We start from the raw sequence: 27,487 nt of genomic DNA on the forward strand, positions 1-27,487 counted from the left end.
AAACACTGAGGGGATGAACTCTTAAGGAATGAGGTCCACCTCAGTCCAAACTTTGATGTTCTCTAGGAAGAAAAATGGAAGAACAGAGGAGTCGCGAACTCTTGATTTCTGAAAGATTGTAGAACTTGGCCAAGAGATATTTTGGCAGCAGAGTCTGAATAAAAGGCAATAGCTCTAAAAGTTTATGAACTTACTGCCTTCTATTACAATTTTCTGGCATTGAATTAGCACTTGTTTTGTTCCTTTCAGTAAAAACAAGGTTTATTTCATGATGGGAAAAAGAATCACACCACATGTTTCCAAGGAACTCTGATTTCATTTTATTTCCTCCTATTTCCTCTTGACTATTAGAACACCTCAGCTGTTCTCTGGCAAACCTGTCATCTGCTTATACACATCTGGGTGCCAAAGGGGGTCGATTTGTTTGTAGACTATCTAGCAGCTTTCATTTTCATCTGAGAAAGCAAAGAATTGAAGAGCAATAAGATGTTGCCTCACCTTTGTTGCTCTTAATTGTCCTTTTTTGATGAGTTTCTGTATTTTCCTCAGTGCTTTCAGCCTCTTATTATACACTCTGATGGCATCAAATCCCACCTTTGGAAATAAATATCAAGTTACTTAAAACATCTGGTTCCTAATGCTCATTAATCACAATTGTTATCTGAAGAGGTTATTTCTTAAGTAGTATTATTCCTTGCGATGTCCTGCCAAATAACAAAGTCTGAATTATGGGGCAGCCGGATAGCTCAGTTGGTTCGAGCGTGTGCTCTTAACAACAAGGTTGCTAGTTCGATCCCCACATGGGCCAGTGTGAGCTGCATCCTCCACAACTAGATTGAAACAACTACTTGACTTGGAGCTGATGGGTTCTGGGAAAACACAAATAAATAAAAGTTTGGAAAAAAAAAAAAAAGAGAAAAAGAAATTCTGAGGTCTGATGGAGGCCTCCACTACCAAGCCACCCTACCCCACCACCCAGAAACTCAGTAGCATATTAAAGATTCCAAGACAATCAAAAACAAGAGAGTGAAAATAACTTCTTTAACTTTAAATCTGTTTTTTTAACATTTCCTTGATATTACAGAGCTCTTTTATTATTGCAAAATCTATGAATATTCCTCTGAACCAGTTCACCCTAGAACTCATGTGGTAAAACACTGGTATAGAGGCAAAACCCAACTTTGAAGCACAGCATGGAATTCAGAATTTCCTGCTTTCATGGTCCACTTACACTATCTAACTTTTTACTCCAGATGAGCAATTCCTCCCTCCAATACTTGTTTCCACCTTTTCCTCTCAGCTCACATAGTCCCCAAACATCGGATATAATCTCTTTCCTTCTGCCCGACTGCCACACAAAGCATGATGAATCCAACTACGTAACATGGATCGCTCCCTTCTATGAACACTTAACACATACTGTCTGTACTATCCATTTGGAATTTACTCAAATTCTGCCTGGAGACAACTCTAGTGTTTTTGTCCAGCATAGGTATTGATACCTGGACTTTAACATATGTGTCATATATATTTTTTCCTATCCCCAAAAGATTGTAAGTTATTTGAGGACACATATCATTCTTAACGCCTTGTACAAAGGGAACAAGGTATAGAGATTTATGTCCAGTTTGAGCCCAATAAATACCTGCAGAATAAATGAAGTCTCAAAGGAGATTAGAAAGCACATTTCTAGGGATAAAATACTTACTGTGGACTTGATGCATTTTTTAAAACCATCGACATTGCCATAAAAAATGGGACTAGAAAACCTAATAATCTTCATTCCTTCCAGTTCTTCAATCTAGCATTAAAAAAAAAATTGAGGTTAAATAATTTCAGGCTTCAAATATTCAATTGAGTTTCTGGCTATTCAGTTATCAGCTGAGATTGCTCAGAAGAGCTGGGCAGCAGCACTCAACTTGCCTCAAATAGGGGCTTCATCCCAGGTGGGAGGCAATTGGTTACCCAAACTGCTGAACCTCCACTGTGCCAATGAAGGTCAAGTTAGAAAGGGCTTTAGAAAGCAATTATTCAACCCTCTGACTTTTGGATGAAGAAACAGGCTCAGAATGATGATATGAATTGCCTCAACTTCATACCACTGGCCTTTCCCTCCCTCAAAAATGTTTATTTTAAAATAGAAAATAAAAAGTAGCAAAACCAAGGCAATCTACAGGAACTGAGACCTATAATGTAATTTGCTTGTTCTTACCCTGACACAGAGTGGCCAGACCAAAAGTCAAACCCACAGAATCACAGGCTTTTCTAGTCTTTAGGAATCATAACAATTTTATTCCAGCCCCGTCAGAGGAGAAAACTGAGGCACTGAAGAGGCTGAGTGTGTTGGGCAAGGTCTCTACAAGCCGGATGCCAGAACTCAGAACTCAGCCCAGGGTTCCCAGAGACAGAGACTCTCGGCCATCATTTTTAGCTCTTGATGGCACTTGGATCAACACAACCGAGGGAGGTTGTGGAAATAAATTAAGTAGCACCTACTGGAATTCCAGATTCAGTGGCCAACTTTTTTTTATTTTAAGGTAAAATTTGATTACAATGTCCTAGGGTTCACATTTAAACAAATTTTTAAACATTTCTTTTAAAAACTTTTATTTTTAATTTTTAAAAGTGTTCTCTTAATTTTCTTTCTTTGCTTTTTCATCTTTGTTTCTCATGCTGGTCACTAAGCAATCTTATTTGCAGGAACCACAAGCCCATCAGTAAGATACTTATTTTCTTTGTTTTTTATTTCCTGTGTTTTTTATTATTTCTTGCAATTCCAAGGATAGAGTACAATGTCAAATATGGTTTTGGTGACAGAACGTTAGTCTTTTGTTAGAAAAAATCTTAGAGGGATTTTAGATAATTTTATAGAGGATAAGGATTATATAGCAGAGAAAACTTTTTTCTTCCTCTTGCTGCTTAAAATTTTTTTAAATGCCTGGGCTTTCAGCAGTGTTACTGTATTGTGTACTGGACCTTGGTGTGTGCACTAATTGGGTTCAGTGGGCATTTTGGATTTGTATGTCACATTTTTCATCAAATTTGGGGACATTTTGATATTTATGCAAAAAATTGCATCTGTCTTTTTTCTTTTCTCTTTTGGGACCCTGATTATACATATATCGATATGTTTTATTTTGTTCTAGAGGTCTCTGAGGCTCTGTCTATATTTTTTTTTATTGAGGTATAACTGACATATAACATTATATTAGTTTCAGGTATACAACACCATTTGATGTGTGTATATATTGCTAATGATCCTCACAATAAGTCTAGTTAACACGTTGCGTACGGATCACGAGAATCTTCACGAGGGATTTAAACCCCACCGTACGCAACGTGTTAACATCTGTCACCATATATAATTACAAATTGTTTTCTTGTAATGAGGATTTTTAAAACCTACTCTCTTAGCAACTTTCAAATATGTAATATAGTATTATTCACTATAGTCACCATGCTGTACATTACAGCCCCGTGCCCTATTTATTTTATGACTAGAAATTTGTACCTTTGGACTCCCTTCACTCAGAGAAATAGAATTTGATTCAACTTCTGGAAATAATTGAATTGCCTATTTTTTAAAGTTCCTCTTACAATGGTTTGACATTAAAATGACATTCACCTAGCATGGACAAAATCCCTGTAAACCAGGGATATCAGAGGGCACATTGAATTAAAAGTTTTCATGACATCCCAGTAGATTTTGAGAATTTCCTGACAGAAACCTGCCACCCCTTTGCCTCCCTTGTTCCTAACCTACTAGATGAGTAATATGTGACCGCTGAAAATCCAGGCTAGCAAACCGAGTCCAGCAACTACCTTACAAAGGCACTCACGTTTTTGTAGTTCTTGGTACTTTTGTAGATATCTGTGTGAGGGATGTTTCCAAGGCCATTCCAAGAGGGACTAAAAGAAAAATTAAGTTCAGGATTTTTTGGAACAGGCATATTTTGGAATAAAAATTTAGAAGAAATAACAGATACTAAAGAGCCCTTCATTCTGATGTTTTTTGGACTCTGTCTTTATTGCAGTTGACATTTTCTTGCAGTTAACTCTGAAATGAACAGCTGGTGTTTGTGTGGAATTGGAGGAGAAGGAGGAACCACAAGTCTTTTCTGATGGCTGGGAAAATAATGAGCATCATACTTTCATGTGTGCAACACCCTGTCGGCTAAGCAAAGAGCTTTCACACCTATTATATCGTATTTAAGCCCCAATCCTGCAATGTCAGTGGTATGATCCTCCTTTTTACTGGTGAGTAAACTGAGGTTCAGAGAAGTTCAAAAGGCCCTAGAGGTCAAGGGCAGCCCAGCGTCTGTCTATCTTTAACCCACTGGTCTTCCCTGCCTGGCACAAGGCCTGGAGGTCAAGGGCAGCCCAGCCTCAACCTTTAACCCATTGGCCTTGACTGCCTGGCACAGGGCCCGGAGCTTACTTGTGAGTTATTGCAACTTTCTGATGAAGTATGGAGAGTCTGTGGTCATGAAGTTAGTCTCATTTTATAGAAATAAGAGCCTAGAAGAACCAGAAGTAAGTCCTTCCCATTTCCTGTTCCTGATGAAATCAAACAAATTCCATGAGTCTTCAAGTGTGACTAGGGACATATGCTAAATACAACTCCTGAAGAAAGAGTGTCTGTTTGGGGCACTCTCAGCAATGTGCCCTCTGGATCAGCCTTATAATTACTGGAAATTAAATACTGTGGGGGATACTGCGTTTTGTTGGCTAAAAGCCTACTTAAACCAAGTCAGCAGTTAAAACATGTTGTCGGTTTTTCCTCGGCTGGCTGTTCTGTGCTGATTTTTTAACTTAAAGTTCATAAACTATACAGTCTCTCTCTACAAAGCCCTTCTTTCCCAACCATAGCCACACAAGAAAAAATAAACGTGAGACAGACAGAGCACAAGAGGCAGCATCTTTTAAGGACCTTGACTGAGTTACTTCACAGAAGCAAACCGGGCGCTTTGGGAGCTTATGAGTTCTTTCTGGCCCCGTGTCTTTGCTGCTTTCACCCTGCGGATGATCTAATGACATGTTCTTCACATAACTGTGTGGGTGTCAGGTACATGCTTTTTTGGCAAATGTGAATAAATTTTGGCTACAATTAATTGTTTTAAAGTCTCCTGTTCTGGGTTACATAAACTTCTAGGTTACTAGCTTCCAAAGAAAATGAGCTAACATATAGTCAGCAGCTATCTTGTCCCAAGCCTTGGGCCAAGTCCCTCACAGACTTCACCTCATTTTAATAAGCAACTGCAAACCAACCTCAGTCTTCTGCTGAATCCTATATCTTTTGGTCTGACCAGGATAGTAGGAGAATGCCAGCAATAGAGCATGTGACTAAGTGCATAGATTTTGGGGTGAGATTCATCTGGGTTCAAATTGTGGCTCTCCCACCTACTAGGTATGTGATCTTAGGGAGGTTCTTAACCTTTCTGAGCTTCAATTTTCTTATTTGTAGAATGAAAGTAATAAAACCTACTCACAGTATTTTTTTTTTTTTTTTAAGATTAAGTAAGACAACGTGTGGCAAGCACTATGTGCGAATTCATACAAGCACTCAATATAGGAATTATTATGAAACGGAGTGGTTTCGCTATATTTATCAAAATGGTGCAGAAAACCTCAGGGTCTGTTGTTCTAGTTAGAGGTAACCTGGGTCTTATATTACTCACAATTGAACTCTCAGGACCACAGTCAATAATCCAAATATGAGGCCAGCTAATAAACCGAGGTCCAGCCCCAGAATGATGGACATTACGCACGTAAATACCCAGATAACCTAGAAAAAAATAGAAATGAAAAAAAGTATACTAATTCATCATGTACCATCAGGTGAGAGATTACCTGTGAAAAAAATAATATCAATTGTCCATAAACAAATTACGGTTGACCCTTGAACAACACAGGTTTGACCTGCGCGGGTCCACCTAGAAGTGGAATTTTTTTCAGAAATACTGCAAATGTATTTTCTCTTCCTTATGACTTTCTTAATAACATCTTCTTTTCTCTAGCTTACTTTATTGTAAGAATATAATATATAATACATTAACATACAAAATATGTGTTAATCAACTATGTTATTGGTAAGGCTTCAAAGGTAAACGGTAGATTATTAGTAGTTAAGTTTTGGGGGAGTCAAAAGTTACATGTGGAATTTTGACTGTCGAGGGGTTGGTGTCCCAACCCCCATGTTGTTCAATGGTCAACTGTGCAACTTTTTAAAAATATTCATTTCATATTTAAGTGGAAGTGGAAACTGGCCTTCCCAATAAAGATCAACTGTCCTACTTAAATTTTTTTTTAAATTTTTGAATAGTTAGTATATTAACATAGTTTAAAATGGAACTGCTATAAAAAGGGTGTGCAGTAAGAAATCTTGCTTGCAGCCCTCTCTCCTCTTCACCTACTCTCAATCTCCCTCCCTACTGGGATCTTTTTTCATTCCTCTCTGAATGTGTGTGTGTGTGTGTGTGCGCACACACGTGCACACGTTTTGCCAGTATTTCTTTTTGAAATATGACTACAAAGCCTGTTTTATTTTTCCATCTTTTAGTGTATTATATACACTATTCTATTCTGCACTGGTCTCTGTTTTTCACTTAACAATTTGTCTTAGAAATCTTTCCATATCAATATATAGGAAGTTTTCTCATTTCTTTTCATTCATCTGTTCTGGTTTAAATTAAAGCATAACTCTAAAGGATTTAACTTCCAGTTTTTATTAAGTAATTCCTCAGAACAGTTATGAAGGATACTTTGGTCAGAATTATAATTGGCATGGGGTTTTGTATTTTGTTTTTGTTTTTTTGCTTGTTTTGTTTGTCCCTCTAAATTAGTTGTTTGTTTTTATTTGTTTGTTTGCTTGTTTGTTTTAATGTGTTTGTCTGGCTTTGGCTCTAGACATCAAGTGTATATGACTGAGCTCCAATGGGATTCTTGCTGGCAATGGATCTTCCAGGAGATACACAATCTTCAAAACCATAGTTCACCAGGAAGAGTTCCAAGGTGTGGCTCATGCACACAATTCTCATTTCTGCCCTGAGGCTCCCAAAATGCAAGCAAGACTGAGGCGATAAGGGAACATAATGATATGGCAGGAAGCATATAATAACCAAATCTTATTTCAGAGAAAAATGGGTGACTTACCGCATCAATCTTATTCTGCCTCCACAGATGAGGCACGTCACACACCTGCATAAACATCCCTTTCAGGTTGGCAATTACAACAGCTGCCAAGACTGACTGCCAAGAGAGACAGAGAAGGCTGTGTTATTCAGGGGAATGGTTTTCCATGTGATGATTTATAAATCTCCTGTTATTTCTTTGGGGACAGAGCAGGGAAATTATGCAATCAGTGTGCCGAGAAGCGGGGTTATACCTTCTGCAAGGGTTCCAGCAGCTTCCCCAAGGCAACAATGGCAATCATCACAACCCCAGCCGAGAGGATGCCAGCAACCTGAAAGACACACAGCTCCCATGAACAGAGTTCTTTCTCCTCCTGTTGCCCAGCTCGCCAGATGTGTGTGTCACAGAGCCTGATCACAGGTACACGTGACACTTCCTGACTGCACCCCCCCCTTCTGCTCAATGCTGTTGAGAGAAATGAGAATTCTTTGCTAACACTCTACAAAACTGAAAAACAAAACAAAATGGAAACCATATAGTATATAGTAGCTGTGACAGATAAATTAAAGAGAATGTGGAGACCGAGTCTGCGAAAGTAAAGCCAGTTTGACCCGGATTTCATTTGGATATATTAGACCTGTAGTTTGGTGTCAATTTAGGATGCCAAACTTCTATTTGCCATACCAGGAAACATGGACCATCCCCTTCCCCAACAACAGATCATAGTCATGTTTTGGGGAAATAAATTCTCACAGCACATATCTGATTCCTCTGCATCATTGAATCAGCACCCATAACGGCAGTTCTGATAACATGTTGTCCTTGAAGCACATATTGCCACTGAAGCCTCAGAGAAAAGAAGTTTACCAGTCCTACAGCAAACTCAAAACGCCACAGAAGCCCACTGAGAAGTGGGAACATGTCTCCTGCTTCCTCTAATAGTTCCACAGATGCAGGCTCACAGCTTGGCCCCCCAGTAGCCCGAGTGATGACGGGCAGTAGCAGGGGTAAAGGACGCTCCAGAAACTTGACCTTGGCAGGTAAAAGGAGCTCTCCTAAGGTCCATAGTTAGGAGAGAGGCTGAGGGGGTAGGGACTGTTCTCTGGTTTGATTAGATATCCAATGAATTCTCTGTGGAGACAGCTGGGCCATGGCCAAGGTGAAGACTAGAAGCTCTGAAACAAAGGAGAGAAGGAGACAGGGAACCAGAAGCAAGTGATCAGAGAGGAAACAACAGGGAACAGTGTATGGGGCACAAATATTGCCAGTGCCAGATGTTTGAACTAAAGGAGACAAATACAAGACTTAAGGAAATTTCACAGTCACATTCATTCACCGGACCCGGCACATTGATCATCCATGTTCAGAGTACAGCTGGGTCAGCCTGAGACGCTGTCATGTATATGATGTACTAAAAACCTTTCTTTGTTCATCCAGACCCCTTTTCCTAGGCAATTTCTTACCTCCTAGCACCACACCTCCAGGTTCCGAGCAACTTGCTGAGCTTTCCTCTCTCCTATCTAAAAAGAGAAGCTCATATCCTCCCTCCCTCCTTCCTTCCTTTTTGCCAGGCAATTATTTAACCAATATTTATTGTCCATCATGAGCCACTTGCATCTCACTGTGGATGCAGGGCTCGGTGCATTGGTGAGATGTATGGCAATGTGCCTGTGGCTGGGTGGCCACCTGGTCACCAAGTATATGTAATAATAAGCCTCCAATTATGCGGACTAAGGCTAATTTCATTACTATATTAAAATCTTATAAGGCTGGTTTCTGGGACATGTCGCAGATTTCATATATATATATATATATATATATATATACACACACACACACACACACACACACACATATATATATATGAGCAGATTCAATCACTAGAAAATTAATTATTCTGTTAAGTGAGAGGGTAATTAGAGCTAGAGAATAGTTTGTAATCAGAATTCCCTTTTCATGAGTCAGTACGAGTCAGACAGGAGTGACAGAAAGAACAGGTCATAATGTTGAGCTCTTGTACAATCTGTTGATGTGCTAGAAACAGTTAATGTCCACTAACACTCATTCTTCCATTCATTTATTCATTCAGCAAATATATGCAGGGTGCTTCTTCTGTGTCAGGTACAACATATGTATCATAGGCACTAAGCCACTGTTCTTATCTTGAGAAGTTAATGACTGGAACCATGAGCATTTACAAGTATGTATGTACTAGGCCTTTACAGATATTTTCTTATTTAATCTTCACAACATTCCTATGAGGTAGATATAATTATTATGCCCATTGTATAGATGCGGAAACTGAGGCTCCAACATAAAAGAAAACATGAGAAACCACACAATAAGGGAAGACCTGCCAGTTTACTTGGTCATGAGTCCCTGAATTTCAGTCCAGGCACTAAGACTTTTAACCCCAAAACTTAGTATACATTTCACTAATTAAATATCAAGCCATTTCTGTGCTTGTTTCATTCTTCAGTACTGAAATCCTGGCATCCTCTACTCCTAAATATAATACACGCCAGTGTGTGACAAGGGGTATCAGCTTACCAGAACACTATTATCCCCAAGCCCCGTGCCAAGGAGTCACTTTACATGGGCATTCTTAGTGGGGCAGCCAGCCTGTGCCTCATTTGAGCCTGGAAGTTAACAGCAAGGCAGTGGACATCAGCAGTTGGGGATCTGCCTGCACCCGCTGACAGCCCGTGCCCTGGAGAGGTTGTCAAGGCCCCATCACAAATGAAAGCAGCAGAAACTCTCACTACTGACAATTGCCAACCCCACTCCCCCCACCCCCGGCACATAGGTGTCATTTTGGAAATCACCTCCGACCTCTTGCCCTTTTCCACAGATGTCTGGTTATGCCTCCAGCTAGGGGCTGTATTGTTTTACTCGCTCCCTCAGAACTAGATTTTTTTGGGGGGGAACCCTCAACTGTGAAAAGAAAAATTGTCAAAATTAAATTTAATTTTTTGTTCAATGGGAGCCAAGAAACTGGAAGAGGTTCATTCCTCCAATCCTGTCGCAAAGAGCCATTATAAATGGGGAAAAATCACGTGGGCCTTGGGACAATTAAAGCTCTCCCTGGGCAAGCCACTTTTGTAGTCAGTTTCTCAGTTACTCTCTTTTATACTTATTTGTAGTGTTTCTGCCTTAATAAAAACCCTGTTTGCGAGTGTGTGTGTGTGTGTGTGTGTGTGTTAAACTATTTACTTTGGATTTGTTCTCCTTTTTAGTGTCAATGTACTTTTTACTGTTAAATAATAGCTCTTTCTGTGTTGGGAGGAGAAAACCCTCCAGGCGTAACAGAAACACCTCCTGAGCCTGCCCGCATTCACTTGGTTTGGCATCTCTGACTCCACGTCTGACTGACAGGATGGCCTTTGGGAATAGCTCCTGAGTTTTCTGGACAATTAAAAGAGGGGTCGTCCAGAGATTAACTGGGATGCAGATTTTGGGGTCATCTTGTGAAGGCAACAACTTAAACCCATGAAAAAGGCAAGATCAAACCCACATTCAGAACTCTAGGGACAAAAATTTTACTCAGCAAGAAATGTCAAAATGTTACAACAAAAATGTTCTTGGCTAGCAAACCACTCTGTGGGACCAAAGGCCTCTGGAGGAAGCTCCTGATCCTTGTAAAGGAAATGTAAATCGACGCTTCTCATTTTTCTGAAAATATAATAACCTCGCTAAGCCGTGAATATGCTTTCACTAGGCCTTCTCCATCTCCAGATAACAAATTGATAAGAATCAGCTTTCTTCATATGACTCTCTGTCAATTGTTATTGTCCCTGGAAAAGCAGGGAAGTGTAGCTATCTGCCAGCTCAGCACTGACAGGGAGAGATTGGAGAATTACTGCTTGAGAAAACCATAAATGTTGTTTAAGAGTTTTTGGTGAGGGGGTGAAACAAGGGGGCCCCCAGGTGGAAGCGAATCAGGAAGCATGCTTCTCTTCTCTAAGGCTAATTGTCCTGCTCGGTTCTTGGGCAGATGTTTCCGAGCCCCCTTCCATTCCTGATTCACTGTGCAGTAGTTGGCTATTAGCACACTGTTTTCCGTACCTGTGTCTTTCCCCCAGTGCTCTCCTGGACAGCAGTGCGGGACAGGGCGGTGGTGGCCACAAAACAGGAGAAGAACCCCGAGAAGATGTTGCTGATCCCAAAGGCAATGAATTCCTAAGGGAGACACTGGATGACAAGGATGCTACAAATAGAACCTTTGCAAGACCCTCACCAAGCGTTTAAGGAAGAACATTAAGAAAGCAAACTCCCGAACCCTCCCCCCACCCCCGCCTGGGAGTCCCAATTTAATTTTTACCATGAAAGGTGGCTGAGGGCCTTGGAAGCTGTCAGGAGTTTGAGGTCCTTACAGCCTAGAAGAGGGCTCACTGCTCTCAATCGTTTGTAAGGTCGATGAGGAGTAGGAACTGATCTTTTGCTAAAATGCTTATTTCACTTCCTGGTGAGTGGCGTATCTGCTGTAGCTCTCACATAAAACATTTTTCTGCTCTCACATAAAGTGTTTTTTCTGTGGTTGAATATTTGCTATGAAGCATATTATGAGTAGGAGAACTATTATTCTGCCTGAGTACTAATCATTTAACTGCTGTAATTGCTATGCTGCCTTTTCAGAAACATACCATAACTGCAGATTTGCGAGCTCACCTGGCAATGTATCACATGCCTACAAAAACTGTCCTGTGTACATTAATTGCACAGTGAACCACCCCAGTTTAAAGGGGCCACAACTATTATTAACAGTGTTTTGTTGCACTGTTTTTGCCATATTATAGCTGCTATTTTAAAAAAAAATTACCAGGAGACATGGGATTACATGAAGAATTCTTATTCTGATCTAATACGTTGCTTTGAATGTTATTTATGACCTGACTGAATTAACTCTTTTAAAATTTGGATTACTTCAACTTATTTCTTAAAAAGTAAAGTGATGCACCATGGATATTTTAAAATAATTTCAAATTAACATTCACAAGAGGGAAACCAATAAAGACTGGTGGAAGAAACCAATCTCCTCTTTAGCAGACAACAAAATCTTTCCCTTTTTTTCTTCTTATTTTCAGCACTACAAAACCAGTTCAGCAAAAGGGTGACCATACCTGGTTCCCATCGATGGTGTAATCATACTTGATGGCGTATACTTTTCCTACAGACACCGCAATAGCGTAAGCCACCACAGCGATGGAGAATGATGCAGTCAGCATCTTAGAGAACAAGCTTACAGGTGGCAGTGCAGGAGGCAAGAACCTAGTGAGTTTTTAAATGAAAAATGCTGTGAAGATTTGACCATAATTCTCTTTCCCACCTCACCAAGTGCTAATCAACCCAGCCACAAGTCAAACATGGAAGTACTTGATGCAATCGAGCAAAAACACGCGAGTATGAGTGGTAGCATCCGATTTTATAATTTTAATCAGAAGTTGGTGCCATCTCGCTGGCTGATTTTTGTGTGTGTGCCCTGTTGAGAGCCTCCCAATCAATGCAGCCTCACCTGTAGCTCTGACATGAATGTACCTGCCATTGCTGATTCTTTAGTATCATACAAGCCCATGCTATGCCCTTTCACACAATAGTATTTCTTACACAATTTTATCTTTTAAATTCAAAGATAAACCAGCTACAAAATGAGATTTACCCTGCATGAAGACATGGCAGGTCTGTTAAAGAAATAAAAAGATATAAAATGCTAAAAGAGCTACATGGAAAATCCATTATCTTAAGAGCTATGATATTTAAAAGCTTGAGTTCAGAAAATTTTTAATTTATATAATTATCAGAATGCTTTGTAGTCACAATGACTAATATATCCCAGTGATCGTGGGGTCAAACAACTACTGTCTGACAAAACCAGAGCTATTCCACAAAACATACAAGGGAAAAAAAAACTACAAGTGTATAATCATACGGTTGTCTCCAAATATGAAAATTTGGGGGATGACCTTCATGGACCTGTATCTTGAGGACTATCCATATGGTGTAATTGTAGAGGGCCTAGAAAAAAATAATCTCCCCCACCTACCTCACTTATGCCTGAAGTTCCTTTAATAGGAAACTACATCCCCCACCCACCCCTATAATTAAAAGGGACAATGTAGAGTAAAATTCTTATACAAATGGAGTTATGGGGACCAAGCAACCCTAACATATGGTATTGACCTCAGCAGGATAAAAGGAAGCTGCCAACAGGGATGCACTTTTACTCCCTTTTTGGAGGACTGAAGCGGGGCCTGGATAGAAAGGTGGGCTAGCATGACCTTTCTCTTTGCTCTTCTTGCTTTCATGGTACTCACCTTTAACACTCTCCCTGCTCTTCCAATTTCTCCACAGCGGACTTTCTTTTTCAGGTGTGTCGATGTCTAAAGACTTATTTCTGTGCCACCACAGGAGATCAGGCCACAAAGGCCTCTCTCGTGGCTCGTTTATAATGTCATAGGCCTGATCATAAGAGTCACTTGCAGCACCTTTTAAAAATATTGATTCCCAGGCCCCTCCTCTAGAAACCCTGCTTTAATAGTCTGGGATGGGAACCGGATTCTGTGTTAACGAGGGCCTCATGATTCTCACAAAAAGGTAAGTTTAAGAAACATTAGAATGGATAATATGTAAATTAAGCCCCATGTAGCCAGTTGTACTTTTTCAAGTATTTTTTGAACAGCTATTAGAAGAAATCCTAAGATTAATGAAACAAAAAAGCAGCAGTTCCCTGTGGGATAAGCAGCACTGGGAATCTGCCAGCTTAAGGAGTTTCTATTAAGAGCATGGAGAAACAAAGATTGGTACCAGGTCCCTCAGTTAATATTAGGGGAGGGAAAACTTATTGGTTATCGAGTACTTACTGGTTATCTAACAGCAGACCTAGTCATAAATGCTCTAAGTTAATGTTACAAATCTAATAAACATTTGGGGTTCTTTTTATATGCCATGTAATAAAATTATACTGTATGGACCTGGTCCATTCTGCATTTTATGAGGGATCTCATTGGTGTTTCACAACAAGCTCAAGTTGAGGCTTCAGTAGCCATAATTACCCTTGTTTTATAGGAGAATCCCTTCCAGGGCCACAGAACTAGATGGTGACAGAGATGGACAAAGGACCGGAGTTCTTTACTCTTCTAATTCACCAAACTACCAAACACATATAAAACTTCCCTTGCAGATTATGCATTTTATTAATAGAAACAAATGACATAATTATTACCTAAGATTGATTAAACAAAATGATGGAGAATTTTGATTAGATATTCCTGATTCCTTAAGCAGAAGGTTCTCAATGCAAAAAATGTGACTAACCATGACTCTATTTATATTATATTTTATAATTATAATTATACATATGAGCTTAAATCAGGAGTCTGGTGGTAACTACATGTCCTGCCACTTTTTAAGAAAATGAAGGACAAAGAGAGCTTATGGGGGCTGCTTTTAAACAAATGGCTTAAACTTGAGCTACATCCATACTGTTTATCTGATAGTTTGCACAAATGGGTGTTTCTTTAATACACAAATAGGACGATTGAAAGAGCACCAATGAAATGAAGCTTGTAATAAAAGGTTTCATTTAAATAGAAAGCCCTGATTTAATATATTCGTATTGCCTAAGAGGAATGCGTACTCACCCCCTTGGGATGGATTTAACAATGCCAGCATTGTAATTTTTTTCCAGGTTGGCTCCATATGAAATGGCAGTAGCAATTATTGTCTGAAATAAAACAAAAGAGGTTTAAAAAAATCCATTTGTTCTAACAATTCCTTTCTTGTCAAACTAATTAATGCTGAATTTTTTAATTACATATCCTACTTACCACAATTACTTCTATAGGAATAGGGACTGGGATTTTGTGTTTAAATCGATCATTTAATTCCTTAACTGCCATACAGATGATAATAGTGAGTAATCCAGCAATGAAATCAGCCACATTGGTGTTACCAATATTTTGAAAAATCTCAACCAGAGTCTGTGAAAAGAAAATAATTGTATATATTTCCCACATGAAAAAATCATGATATCATCATCAAATAGCACTTAAAACTTCATGTAAAATCATAAAAATGTGTTGACAGATACAGAGACCATTAAATACATCCAGTCTTTTATATATATATATATAATGATTAACTTGGAGTGGTGATTTCTACTTTCTTATTTTTGTTTACCTGTAATGTTTACAATAAAAATAAGATCTCTTAAAAGAAAAATTATATTATTATATACTGTATTTTACTTGCAGAAGAACTTTAAAAGTTTATATCTTAAAGTGGTTTTACAGCGTTATTAAATGGCCTAATCTTTACCATGTTGATATGGTATTATTGAGATGAAAGGTTAATGAACCAAAAAGTCTCAGTTAGCCAGAGATTTAGGTACAGCTCTTTCCTAAACCTGCATGATACAGGTGGTAATAAAAATATCTAAAATACTTCATATAGAGATACAGATGGACTGATCTATTCCTATGGGTAAGAAAATCTATTGAATTGATATATACGTCAAATATAAAATTTTGAAAGTTAATTTCACACTGACTTCAGACTTGAACTAAGACAATTTAAATAAAAGTAACTCTTTTTTCAAGTGGAGAGACAAGCCAGCTCAAGAAAAACTAATTTTGTTTTGTAAATAGGAGGTTTCTGGGAATAGAGGGATATTATTAACAAGGGAGAATCCCAGGGAAAAACACTAATATCTTTGTTATAGCAACCTCAGTCCTGAAGAAGACATGATTTAAGTGAAAGTCATTTTTCTTTGAATGAGTCTTTTTATAGATATATTTTTATGTGAAGATAAAGGAATGGAGCATGTTATAGTTTATAACTTGCATCTTACTTATTTTTATAAATGAACTATACTTAAAATAATTACAATGACAATCTGATAACGCTTATGTATAATGAACATTAAGTAATCTAGGAGTCGTTTTGCCAGCACTCTCTACTCTCTGGATTACATTCAAGAGTAAGGGAAAGAGGGAAGAAGTTACAGTGCGAGCAAAGTACATTCCACCAAGCTCTTGAACTAGAGTGCAAGCATTTGACTTGGAGGAAGCTTCCTGGACTTTCATTCATTCAGAAAGTATTTTTACTCTTGCTTTAAACTCAATCCCAACAAGTCTACGTCGTCTGCTTCCCAGAGTCAGTAAAAATTGCTAGAGGAACATATACTGATAGTAACAAAATGAGACAAGTGATAGCCAATTGAAAAAAAAAAAATGGAAAACTACCGTAAGCAGACACAGTAACTTAAGAACTCAGGGCACCTATGTACCACAGGCATAAACAACCCTACATAGTTCAGAATCCTAAAGATATTGCTCTCTGGTCCCTTACATAGTCCATTTTCTGATAATGATCCTCATTAATTCATGAGCTAGAGATAATATTTTGATTGTCTGTACAATAAAGGTTTACTTTCAACTCAAGATGGTAAAATTGAAACTTAAAAACAGAATAATTATCCCAATCATGAAAACATTTTCACCTTACAAAAGTGATCACTACCAGATTCCCATTTAATCAAAAAGAAACACTTAGACCTTCGAATAAAAAGCACCTTTGATATATTAACAATGTAATATGAGTTCCAAAAAATAAAATCAGTGTATATTAGACAATTTCATAAAATAAGGCATATGAGTATATTAGTTCCTATATATTGAGTAATCATTCAGGATCTCTTATGAAAAGTTCTACGATAGTTTAACCTACGTGGAAATAAAACGCACCTATATAAAGTGAAGTAGTCAGATTGTACTCAAAGGAATAGAAATAGATTTAGACTCTAAGAAAACACTGAAAATTAGTTCTAATTTAGTTTACTATTAAAATGCTTACTAAAATATGTTTAAATATGGATACACATATAATTCCACATCCAGCCTAGATTCTGAATAGTCCAAATCATGATAATGAGCTCTTCAGTAATGGATAATATTTTACTATATTTTCTTCCGTGCCTGGAGAATTTTAGGACCATTTCATTTAGATAATTTCTTCATTCTTACCCAGAATTACTAGGGTATATAAAGTCATAAGTTAAAAATTGTACCTGATATTATGTATGAGGAAATTTATCAGTTAACTTTTGGAGCCAAATTTATTTTACTTCATCTTATGTCTATGAATATAACCAGACCTTCGTAACCACCCCTTGCTGTCAGGCATTTCCTGCAATCGGAACTTTTGTGTATACAAAGTGCTACCTTACTATAATGGCTTAAATTTTACATACTGACATAGATCAAAGTAATGAATCTGATCAAGCTTAGCGGTGGCTTTCAAAACTCTCACCAGCTGGGCAGAACTTTTCAATGTTGTCTTCCTTTGTTAAGGCAAGAAATAGGGCAGGTAGTATCGACTTAGTAAGCATGAAGAAAGACTTCCCTTATCTATTGAGGCAACCCATTCAAAATGATGAGTAGGAAAACATAATCACTCTTGAACAAACCATGTGATTTACTTAGATAATTAAGCAGCCACATGGTAGCATGAAGAGTATTACTAATTCTGAATTCTGCCAACAAACTCTCATTCTCCCTTCTGCATCCTATACCCAGCATCTCTGGCATTTGTGAATTACTGTTTTTATTTTTCTCTCTTTCCCACTATTCCATCCTCCATTATTTTGTGTTCATTATTTCCTTTTATTGGGGGTGGGGGTCAATCCAAAGTATAATTTTATAACAAAAGGACTGTTAAGTTAACTACATTCCAGGGAAAGCATTTTACAAAAAAGCTCATAGTCTTTCCTGGCAGAATCCACTATCACTCTGCATTTGTTGAAGGATTCTTTCATGATTGCAATTGGTGATGTCATAAACAAAATTCTCTGTTCAGGTACTGAGTGGCTCATTCAATCCTTCTGCAATCATTTCCAGACCTGCTGATTCTTTCTTCTCAGAAGAGGAAGCTTATAGTCATATGACAAAGGGCTAACTGAAATATTTTTATCCAACTTGCCTAGGCTGGGAGGAATTTCTTGCAAAATTCTAAGACACATTGTAACCTGAGACTTCAAGAATAATTTCCAACAAAACATGTCACATAATGACTATGTGTGGTTTAAAACTTTTTTGGACCTTGTTCTAGTGTTTCATGGTTAATTTCATCCCTGTTGATAGTGAGATCATTGGCAGCAAACATCATCTTACACATAGTCCTAGGAGACCAGAAGAACTATTTCAGTCCCCCATCCACAGAGGTCCAGCAACGGCCAGGTTAACCACTGGCTTGGCCTCCTGTGATCTGTGTGGAGGCAGACCCCCACAGTGTTCACACACGGAGGTGAGTACACTCTGTGGGGGTATCTTGGTGGATTCAGAGATCAGTGGGTTTCTATAGGGAAAGCAGTTTCTGGCGTCTGGTGGGTTGTCAATAAATACTTATTGAATAGATTGATTGAATGAATGACAATAAAGGGAAAAAAATGAATGGTTGATGGGGAAAATGTGAAAGCAAGAAAAAGCAAGCTGTGTCAGCGACTGCAACAGTAAAAGCCTGTCAGAAAAAGACAGTCAGAAGGTTTGAAAGTGAATCAAGGACTTGGTAGGGGGAAAAAAGCAACAATGACAAAAATAATGTGGAATCAGAAAAACAGCCTGTGCTAATGTCTTCTAATAGGCTACATGCCTGGGAAGTGAACAGTAAGCTCGATCATACCTGTTCATCATAATGAAAATAATACTACTACTATGAGTTCTTATCATGTGCCAGATGTTGTGCTAAGTGTTATACACAATTTTTATTTTTAATCCTCACAGCACTAAAAGGCAGCTACTATTTATGATCCCCATTTAACAATACAGGACACTGAGGCTTAGGAAAATTTAACATACCCCAGTCACACCAGTAGTAAGTGCTGGAACCAAGACTACAACTCAAGCCTGTTGAAGCTCAAAGTCCATGGTCTTAGTTTCTGTGTTACACTGCCTCCTCTACCGCATAGTACCTGGTCTGTAAAAGGCACTCAGCAATGTGTGTGGAATGGATGGAGTAATGTGGGGATTATGACAGTGCTGTGAAATTGAGCAAATTCCTAACCACCTCACTAATTTTTAGATATTTATGCATGGCCTTACATTGTGTTAGAAGCTAATAGGTAGATCATTAAAAGACTCCATTCTTAATGTTGGTGCATTATTTTTGCATAGCATTATTCCCCCCAAGCTAGGGTGACATCATGTTACTATTATCACCACTTTTCAACCATCAATAACATGCTTTATATAGAACATATATTTAGATCCAAGAACTTTTTAAATCTAATTAGTGAGATCTACATCTTTCTTTTGCATCTATTTTGCATGTTGAATCATCTCTGAATCTAATGTTCTTTTTCATCTATAATTGCTGAGACATTTACATTATACATTTTATGGGCTCTCAGAGTTAGAAAGGGTTTCAGATATACATGCCCAATTATTTCATTTTACAGATAAAAAGGAAAGAAGCCTTGAGATGTGAAATAATAATTTCAACATAAGTACTTTCATTGAGTACTTGTTCTACGCCAGCCTCTGGGCCAAAGTGCTTCTCACCTGTCCTTATTTAACTTAGTTGGTAGATACTATTACCAACTCCATTTTGCAGAGAACGAAACTGACGCATGGTGATTTGCTTATATGACTAGTAAATAGTAGAGTCAGGATTTGAATCCAGGTCATTGAGCTCCAAACCTGAGCTTTTAGCCACTATCCTACAGTATGTGCCTAAGGGCAGAGGCAAAGCTGAGATTGGAATTCAAGTCTGTTGTATCCCAGTCTAAGCTTCATGATACCACTTTGTTTTCATCAATATTTTTAAGTGCAGTGACACTTCTTAAACCATTTTGATCAACTGAGAACAATGATTTGCAAAATCTGTCTTCTTTGATGCTCCTCCTGATTGTGTTGCTTCTTTCAGAGAAGAATGATTTCAGTGGCTCCCAAAGTATGGCACAGAGGAGCGCAGGCTCTCCAGACTCAAGTTAAAGAGGAAAAAGACACACTGTTCCTAGTGAGCCATCTCTACAGGAAGAAGCAACACTTACATAGATAATGGACAGAACTCCGTTATAATTTCTGGTTGAAACGTTGAGGATGATCTTTAGCTGTGAGACCAACACTTGGAAGGCAGCAGCGGTTGTGAATCCGCCAATCAAAGGATCTGCCAAGTACCTCACGATGAATCCAATCTGCAAACCTCCAAATACCAACTAGGACAAGAAGAAGGAAGGAAAAATGAAATGTTTGCCCAAGAGAAGGACCTAGTCTCTTGAGCTATTAACAAATTAAATTTAACACCAATTTAAACTCTGATAGCCTGCCTATAACACAAAAATAATTGTAGGAAACAAATCTGAATTTCTTAATGCCCTACCTCTCCCCTCCATCACTCTAAATTTGAAAAACATGTATAATATGAACCTTGAAGTATTTCTAAATATGTAGTAAGAAAAGCAAAAAATCATGTAGCTTGTTTCTGTAACTTTTGCAAAGATAACAAGAAAGTAGTTATTATGACTACTGGACTGATGACTATTGGACTGAAAATGATAAACATTGTTTAGAATTAATGTCACCAGGCTTCGTTATCTGTACCAATAAAATATCTTCCTTTTATCGATCTAATTGTTTCCCTTCCCCTGCTCATAAATACCCATTGCCTTTGTCTCCTAATTGAAACATTATCTGGGCTTCTTCTGCCTGAATCAATGCTTCCTGAATAGCTATTCTTATTGATCTCAATAAATGATTGTTGCCTCTCACTTTGAAAGGCCTTCTATTTTTAGCTTAGCACCAGCTAGTTATTGCAAATAAAAATCATGCCAATCTATATTTCACTTGTAAGTCCATTACCTGTATAATTCCAACCAGAAGAGTGAGGGTGCTTGCAATCAGTACTCTTTCTGCATCTCTAGCCGCACTGTCTATCATGGTAGCGTTTGGTGCAGTTCCATTACTGCTGGGTATGAGAAAGTTTTCGTCGGGGGCCAGGGTCAGAACAACAGAACCCACCATTAAACTGACGACTGGGAAAGGTCCTGGAGAAAAAAAGTCTCCATCAATTAATAATTTTTAACCACAAATGTTTAGGCACAACATGCATCTACCTGGGATTAGAAAGATGTACCAGATAATTAGCTCTGATTGGATGCTAATCTGATATTGTTGGGTTACAAAAGAAGCTAAAAAGCAGATGTTTCAAGACATTCATGACCCAGAAATGAGCAAGAGAGACATGTAGGCAGGTAATCATAACGCAGCATTGAAGATGCTTTGTAAGTACACAGAAAGGGTGTCTCATCTATCCTTGTGTGATCTTCCTGGATATGGGGGTGGGGGCCAAGCTGTCAGGACAGGTTTCCTGGCGAGGGGGCCTATAAGCTGAGTCTTTACTTGTTCCATCTTATTTTTATTCCACAGAAGCTCATTTCTAATGTCTTAATCTCTGTGGAGCTGAGTACCTTGATCAATATCACAGGTTTCAAATTAGGATAAAGAAACATCAAAGGGTGTGTATAGTTTCTCTTTTTCTCTTTCCAAAACAAATTATTTTTTCATATTAAATGCCGGTCTGTAAGAGTCTGTGTTTAAAAAGTACTCCTTTTCTTCCAGCAATTGATCTATTTATTACTGGTATGTTTATCCATGATGATGATGATTCTGTCCTTGAACCATGGAAGGCTTTAACAATTGAGAGGCCTCATTACCAAAATCCAGTAACCTGAAATGTCTAAATGTATAGAATACTATAAAGAAAAAATCAGCTTCTATGTTCCTCACCTGGTCAAGCATTTGATACTGACCAATTCTCCCAGGTGAGGAAGTTCTTTCAATCAATAAAAATTCTTCCTGCCCTCCTTCCACAAACAAGGCAATATGCCCGATACTGGGGGAAATACAACTAAGGACAAGCGTATAGATTGGGGATGTGGTGGACAGTTGTGTTTGTTTCAAGAAGATTGTCCAGGTAGGCATGTCTAGTCAGCAGATGGATGTAGGCGCAAAATAATCTCAAGTATAAATGTCAATGTTGCAAAATAGCATTTAAAATATGTATTTACCAGCACATTCTAGCAAAAGAGAATTCAAATTTTAGAAACAGCAGGAAATAAACCTATTTTGAGAAGGAAAGCCAAGCTTAGTCTCTAAGTTGTTTTGGCACAATTTTGCCAGTGTTCCAATCTTAGTGACTTAAAATAAGTATGCTCTGTAATGAAAAAATGAATATGTATTTGATGAACGTAACTTAGTAAATACTGAGTTAATCTGGTAAAACAGTGGGTTCAAAGACCTCTCGAAGTTTTCCTTGTTATATTTTGTTTTGAAAGAGAACACTTTCTAAATATGAAGTCAAATTTATTACATTTTTAAAAGTCAAGCCATGCTTAAATTTGAAGGTAGCTATAATTTTAACAATTTTTCAATTTCTCCACTACATGAAAAAAAAAAGGCCTTAAGTATAAAGCTAACAAAAGGCATAGTATTTTGAAAACTAAGAACCATTTTTGCATCTTTGAATAGAAAAAGCAGGCAAAGTACTGAAGCCCTGGAAATATCCCTGGAAAACGTTAACAAAGATGGAAGCATAATACACATTATATGGCCACAACACATTAAATATAAATAATACAATTGTAGTAAATGCTTATAATTACCAACTGAGATGTGTCTTGATGTTCCAAAGATAAAGTATGTCAGGATAGGGAAAAAAGCAGAGTAGAGACCATATCCAACAGGAACCGCAGCTAGTAGAGCGTACGCCATGCCTAAAAGTACATCCAGAATGACTGAATTTGCAAACGAAAGTTATGGTATATTTCTACTGTATAAAGAAAGGCCTTTTCACAATATCCTAAGTTTGCAGCTTGTCCTGTGTGGTTTCTTTATTTTATATACAGTCTGAGGATATGCTGGGATGCGGAACATAATTCAGATCTGCTGGGATAATGATTGAATCTACGGGCACCACCTGCTTTAAATGAATTGACTCAACTGATTAGTAATTCAATCATTCACTGATCACACGCGTGGAAATAAGTCAGTTGTTGATTAAAATTGTGGTCAATTCAGTCCAAAAGCTTATACCAGCTTTGCATGTGGGTGGTTTCATCTGAATTCAGTGTTTCTGTCTGAGGGACACATTGATTGTTGCACTGCCTTTTCTCCTTTCTTGTTGGAGAACAGAAATTAGATTCAAACAAGAAAAAGTATGACAATTGTACATAATGTCATGTAGGACAACTCCACAGGGCTCTCCACTAGATCAATATACATCAATGCCCAACTAACTAGGCAAAAGATTTTCAAGATGCTCATGGAAATATGGTATAAAGCCAGTTTAGAATAGTAATAACCACCTATGTTGGGACACTTTGCCAAACATTAAAATAAGGGGATGGATTCAAAAGGAGTGGGGAGCAGAATAGAAAAAACACTTATGTGTAGTCCAGGCTGAAATATTTCCTTCACTTTCCCTCAAGCCAGTTTCAAACTGCAGGTCAAGACCATGTGTGGGATGTAATTTAATGGGCTGCAATTATCATTTAAAATATATATATAAGCAGAATAGAAAATATCAGAATATATTACTTGTAGTGAGGGCAAATATTAGCTCACAAGACTTGAGATATGTGTGTACTGATTATGATGTAATACATATTTCTTACTGTGAGGTGTGGTCAGTAAAAGTTAAGAAGCTACTGCTTAGGTAAATAGGGCCCTAGTTGGAGCCATACAGCTAGAAAAAGCAACATCGTTTCCCAGGAAGAGAACTCCAAGGGAGAGGAGGAGGAAAGAGGCTATTTTCTCCACTAAAGGGCTCTAGAGAAAAGGTGAGGTCTTGAAGGGTGAGGAAGCATTTGGTGCAGACCCATGCGAGCCTGAGGGAAGTTATGAACTGCTGCTGGAAACTGATTCGCAAACACTTGAGAGCCAATCCACCAACACCTTACCTTGCAGTGTACCCACTAGCCCTGTGCTAACTCCTGAAATGATGTCACTAAGCAGCCATTCCTTGATTCGGTATTTGGGGAGCCAGTCCAAGATGGGCAGGACAGTCTTCAGCACACCAAGGGCTCTCTTTCTTGAACAACTGTCAAAAGGTAAGAAACCTGGGTTTCCAATCTAATCTTAAGAAAAATCACAAAGAATGAGAATTTCATGGACAATATACTAACACTGAAGGGTTTACCATGCTTTTGCCAAGAACTCTATCTACTCTTTTAAATGCACTGCACTAGAAAACACAGGATTAAGTGTGTTCCTGTCCTTCTTAATCCTCTGAGAAAATATCCCTACACAAGAACCCATTTTCTGTCCAGCCTTAGATTGATCAATGTGGAGTCTCTAAATGGAGATTAATTTTCAGACTTCCAGCACCAGGCGCCTTCGTCTACCTCTTCTATTTTTCTTTTAAGAAAAATAAACACATTCTGTATATTTTGGCAGTCCAAACTTGGAGCCAGTTTTTATAAAATTCAACATGGTGAATGTACACCTTGTTGTACCTTGCTAGTTAGTATTTTTTAAATCCATCAACTAATAGATAAGAGAAAAATATTAACAGTAGGTGAACATTCTTTGACTCCAGATTCAAAAAAATATTTTTTTAATTATATCTATGAGAAAATTGGAAATTTTAACGCTGGCAATTTTTGGTACTAAAGAATTATTTTATTTTTAAGTGTGACAATGGAATTATGATTATATTTTTTAAAATAGTCTCTACAGATATATGTTGAGTAGATGATCATTGACGCTGGTAGATGGGCAAAAACATGGAGAGAGGGTTCATTATACTACTACCGGTATGTCTACTTTTGTATGTATTTGAAATGTTCTATAATAAAATTATTTAAAAAGAAAGAACATCTGGCAGTTATTGGTTCTGTAGTTCTCTTTGTGATATCTAATTACAGGTGGCCCGTTTGGGTTTCGAGACTGATGGAGGGTCTCCTGGTGCACTGCCTGATGGGAAGAACGCGAAGCACACTGCTCTCTCCCGGGTTCTGGCTGTCATTCCGTCTCTGAATGGCATCCTGCCTAAATGAGCGTGGGGCTTTCAAGGCCTCCTGGTCAGGTGATGGGTTTACCCATCATCTCTTTTTAATCGAGCCTCTTTCTTTCCCACTCTCCTCAGCCTGGCCTTCCCGAGAAGGCAGTTGGGCCCCGCTGGACCCCAGGGCGTACTTCTGCACTTCCTGTGTCTCCAAGAAAAAAGAAAGAGACGGGGCTACCAGAACACACTCTCCCCAAAGATAAACTCTGAGACTAGAGTCAACTTCGGGCGGAGAATGATGGAGCCACCCTGCCCACCAGGAAGGACGTGTCGCGGACAGGTGAGCCCGAGTCCGGAGTCTGGTGGTTGAAACCCAGGCGTCTCCCACTGCGCAGGCTGACGCCGGCCGCTACCTGCAGCTCGTGGCCAGTCGGTCCCGCAGCGTCCTGCGCTCCTGCAGGCGCCGCTCGTACTGCTGCTGGAAGGCGTGCTCGCTGTAGACCCGCCGCGATACCACGTAGCTGCCACTGTACTCGCAGAGCTGCGGCGGCTCCGACCTGCTGCCCGGCGCTTCCATAGTCTTCGAGGAGGAGGACGACGAGAAGAGAGGCGATGGAGCGAGGAAGGAGAAGAGGTCGTGAAGTAGGGACGGGGAGTGGCACCCGCCCGTTAGCCGCCTCCCGGCCCCACCTGTTGCAGAGATCCGGCAGAGCCTGGTCCGCTTGAGGCCGCCCTGGGCGCTCGGGACCTGCCGCCCCGGGGCGAGCACCGCCACCTGCAGGGGTGCACCTGAGGACCTCCGGGTTCCGTAGCCTGTACCTGCTTCCCGGGGCTCGCGGACTGAAAGGAATGAGTCCCGCGTTGGGGGCTTCGGGAGCTCGACCCAGTCGCCTCCGGCGGGGAGCCAGGGCGCTGTCCGCGTCCTGAAATCTCCCCGAACCTGGGCTGGGACCCGGGGCGCTGGCGGGGCTGGAGGGGACCTCGTGAGCGTCCCTCTCTCTCTGCGTCCCACTTAGGACGCAGCCCCAAGTGCGCACAGAGGAGAAGCACAGGCCCCGGGCCGGTGGTCAGACCCTCAGGCTACGCTCCCGGGTCCGAGGCTGCGTATACACAAGGCAAATTCTGGACGCGGGTCGCAGCTTTCCTGGGCGCAGAACTTTGCGCGGGTGGGGCAGATCTCTTCCCCCCGGCCCGTTTTCCTAGCTTCCTTCTCACTCTCAGCTTCTCAGAAAGAAGGCTGTCCTGCCCCCTGCCCGCCCGCTCCAGGCCCCTCACTAGTCCCGTACTCAACCAGCGAGTCTCCCTAGGAAACAGGCCAGGGTGAGGCGGCGTGAGCTGCGCCTCCAGTGGCGATCTCACCTGCTGCGGCTCCGCTGGTGCCCCGCCCGGAATGCCCCCGGGACTGCCGTTCGCTGCCTTTATAGCGCTCGCAGAAGGCAGGGACACATTTTATTTATGGAGCAACAGAGACACCTAAGTTCAAAAGAGGGACACACAGGCAGCGATCTTTCTCCACCTATCCTACCGAGAAAGAAATCCTGCCTACCCCTCCTGCATTCTTTCTCTTTCCCGAACAGGAAAGGCTGAGAATCTTACTGGCTGTCACTCACTGGGCCACCGGATAATCACTCACCTCCCCCACACTCCCCTTACCCTCCCCCCTCCCAATTACTAAGGCAGGCTGCGAAGTCAGGGGCGGGACAGCACCTGGGGAACTTGTTACAGAAGTGCAGAGCCGGGCGGAGGAGAGGTCAGCGATTGCTGGGAACGCCGACCTTGTCCGGATTGTGTGAATCAGGAGATCCACAGTCTGGCTCACAGCCCTCATACCAGGTGGGGAGGAGGAAAGAAAGGAGCAGTGGCTAGTCTGGGGTTTAAGAAGGCTTTGGATTTCTAGAAAGTCTTTCTTTAGGAGTACCTAGTGGGTGGTGGTTATAGAGCTCATAATTTATTCATAAATTATAATTTATTCATAAATTTTAGATACATAGTTTGTTCTCTCTCTCTCTCTCTCTCTCTCTCCTCATTTCACAATCAAAATCAAGTGTCCGCGTGGCCCCTTTTCTTACCTGACTGATTCTTTCTTTCTTCTCATTTCTCTGGACAATCAAGGAGAGAATAAGCTGAACTAGAAAGGAATCTAGACCAGAAGGAAGTGAGGGGAGTCAGAGCTGTCCTACCCTCAGTGTTTTGTCTTCTGCTGGGATGAGTCTTGCTAAAACTGACTAATGCAGGTTAAGATGAAGGGAGGACGACGAGTTTAGTGAACGAGATGATTCTCTCCTGATTATCAGTATTCTGAAGTAAATGCCAAAGGGGCTCCAAAATATGGGCCTTCTGGACACCAGCCTTCAGTTACCCT

General features: G+C 39.8%; 1 protein-coding gene across 2 annotated transcripts in view; it reads right to left on the reverse strand.

Moving 5' to 3' along the window:
- The window catches only part of SLC26A4 (solute carrier family 26 member 4), a 38,365-nt gene extending 11,754 nt beyond the window's left edge, over positions 1-26,611 (reverse strand). The window contains exons 1-16 of one of the 2 annotated variants that reach the window (XM_019745335.2): positions 26,485-26,611; positions 25,539-25,705; positions 24,080-24,219; positions 22,784-22,894; positions 20,982-21,166; positions 20,174-20,338; positions 14,955-15,107; positions 14,769-14,851; positions 12,252-12,399; positions 11,197-11,310; positions 7,385-7,462; positions 7,153-7,248; positions 5,679-5,785; positions 3,840-3,909; positions 1,709-1,801; positions 499-594 (exon numbers count right to left, since the gene is read on the reverse strand). In XM_019745335.2, the coding sequence (XP_019600894.1) occupies positions 499-594; positions 1,709-1,801; positions 3,840-3,909; positions 5,679-5,785; positions 7,153-7,248; positions 7,385-7,462; positions 11,197-11,310; positions 12,252-12,399; positions 14,769-14,851; positions 14,955-15,107; positions 20,174-20,338; positions 20,982-21,166; positions 22,784-22,894; positions 24,080-24,219; positions 25,539-25,702 (1,803 nt within the window). In that variant the 5' untranslated portion in view covers positions 25,703-25,705; positions 26,485-26,611. Of the gene's footprint in view, positions 1-498; positions 595-1,708; positions 1,802-3,839; positions 3,910-5,678; positions 5,786-7,152; positions 7,249-7,384; positions 7,463-11,196; positions 11,311-12,251; positions 12,400-14,768; positions 14,852-14,954; positions 15,108-20,173; positions 20,339-20,981; positions 21,167-22,783; positions 22,895-24,079; positions 24,220-25,538; positions 25,805-26,484 lie in introns of those variants that run through there. The other variant, XM_019745337.2, reaches the window with a different exon arrangement.
- Positions 26,612-27,487: the final 876 nt, after the last annotated feature.

This window comes from Rhinolophus sinicus, linkage group LG09 (assembly GCF_036562045.2).
Source record: "Rhinolophus sinicus isolate RSC01 linkage group LG09, ASM3656204v1, whole genome shotgun sequence".
In the NCBI taxonomy this organism is placed as follows: Eukaryota; Metazoa; Chordata; class Mammalia; order Chiroptera; family Rhinolophidae; genus Rhinolophus; species Rhinolophus sinicus.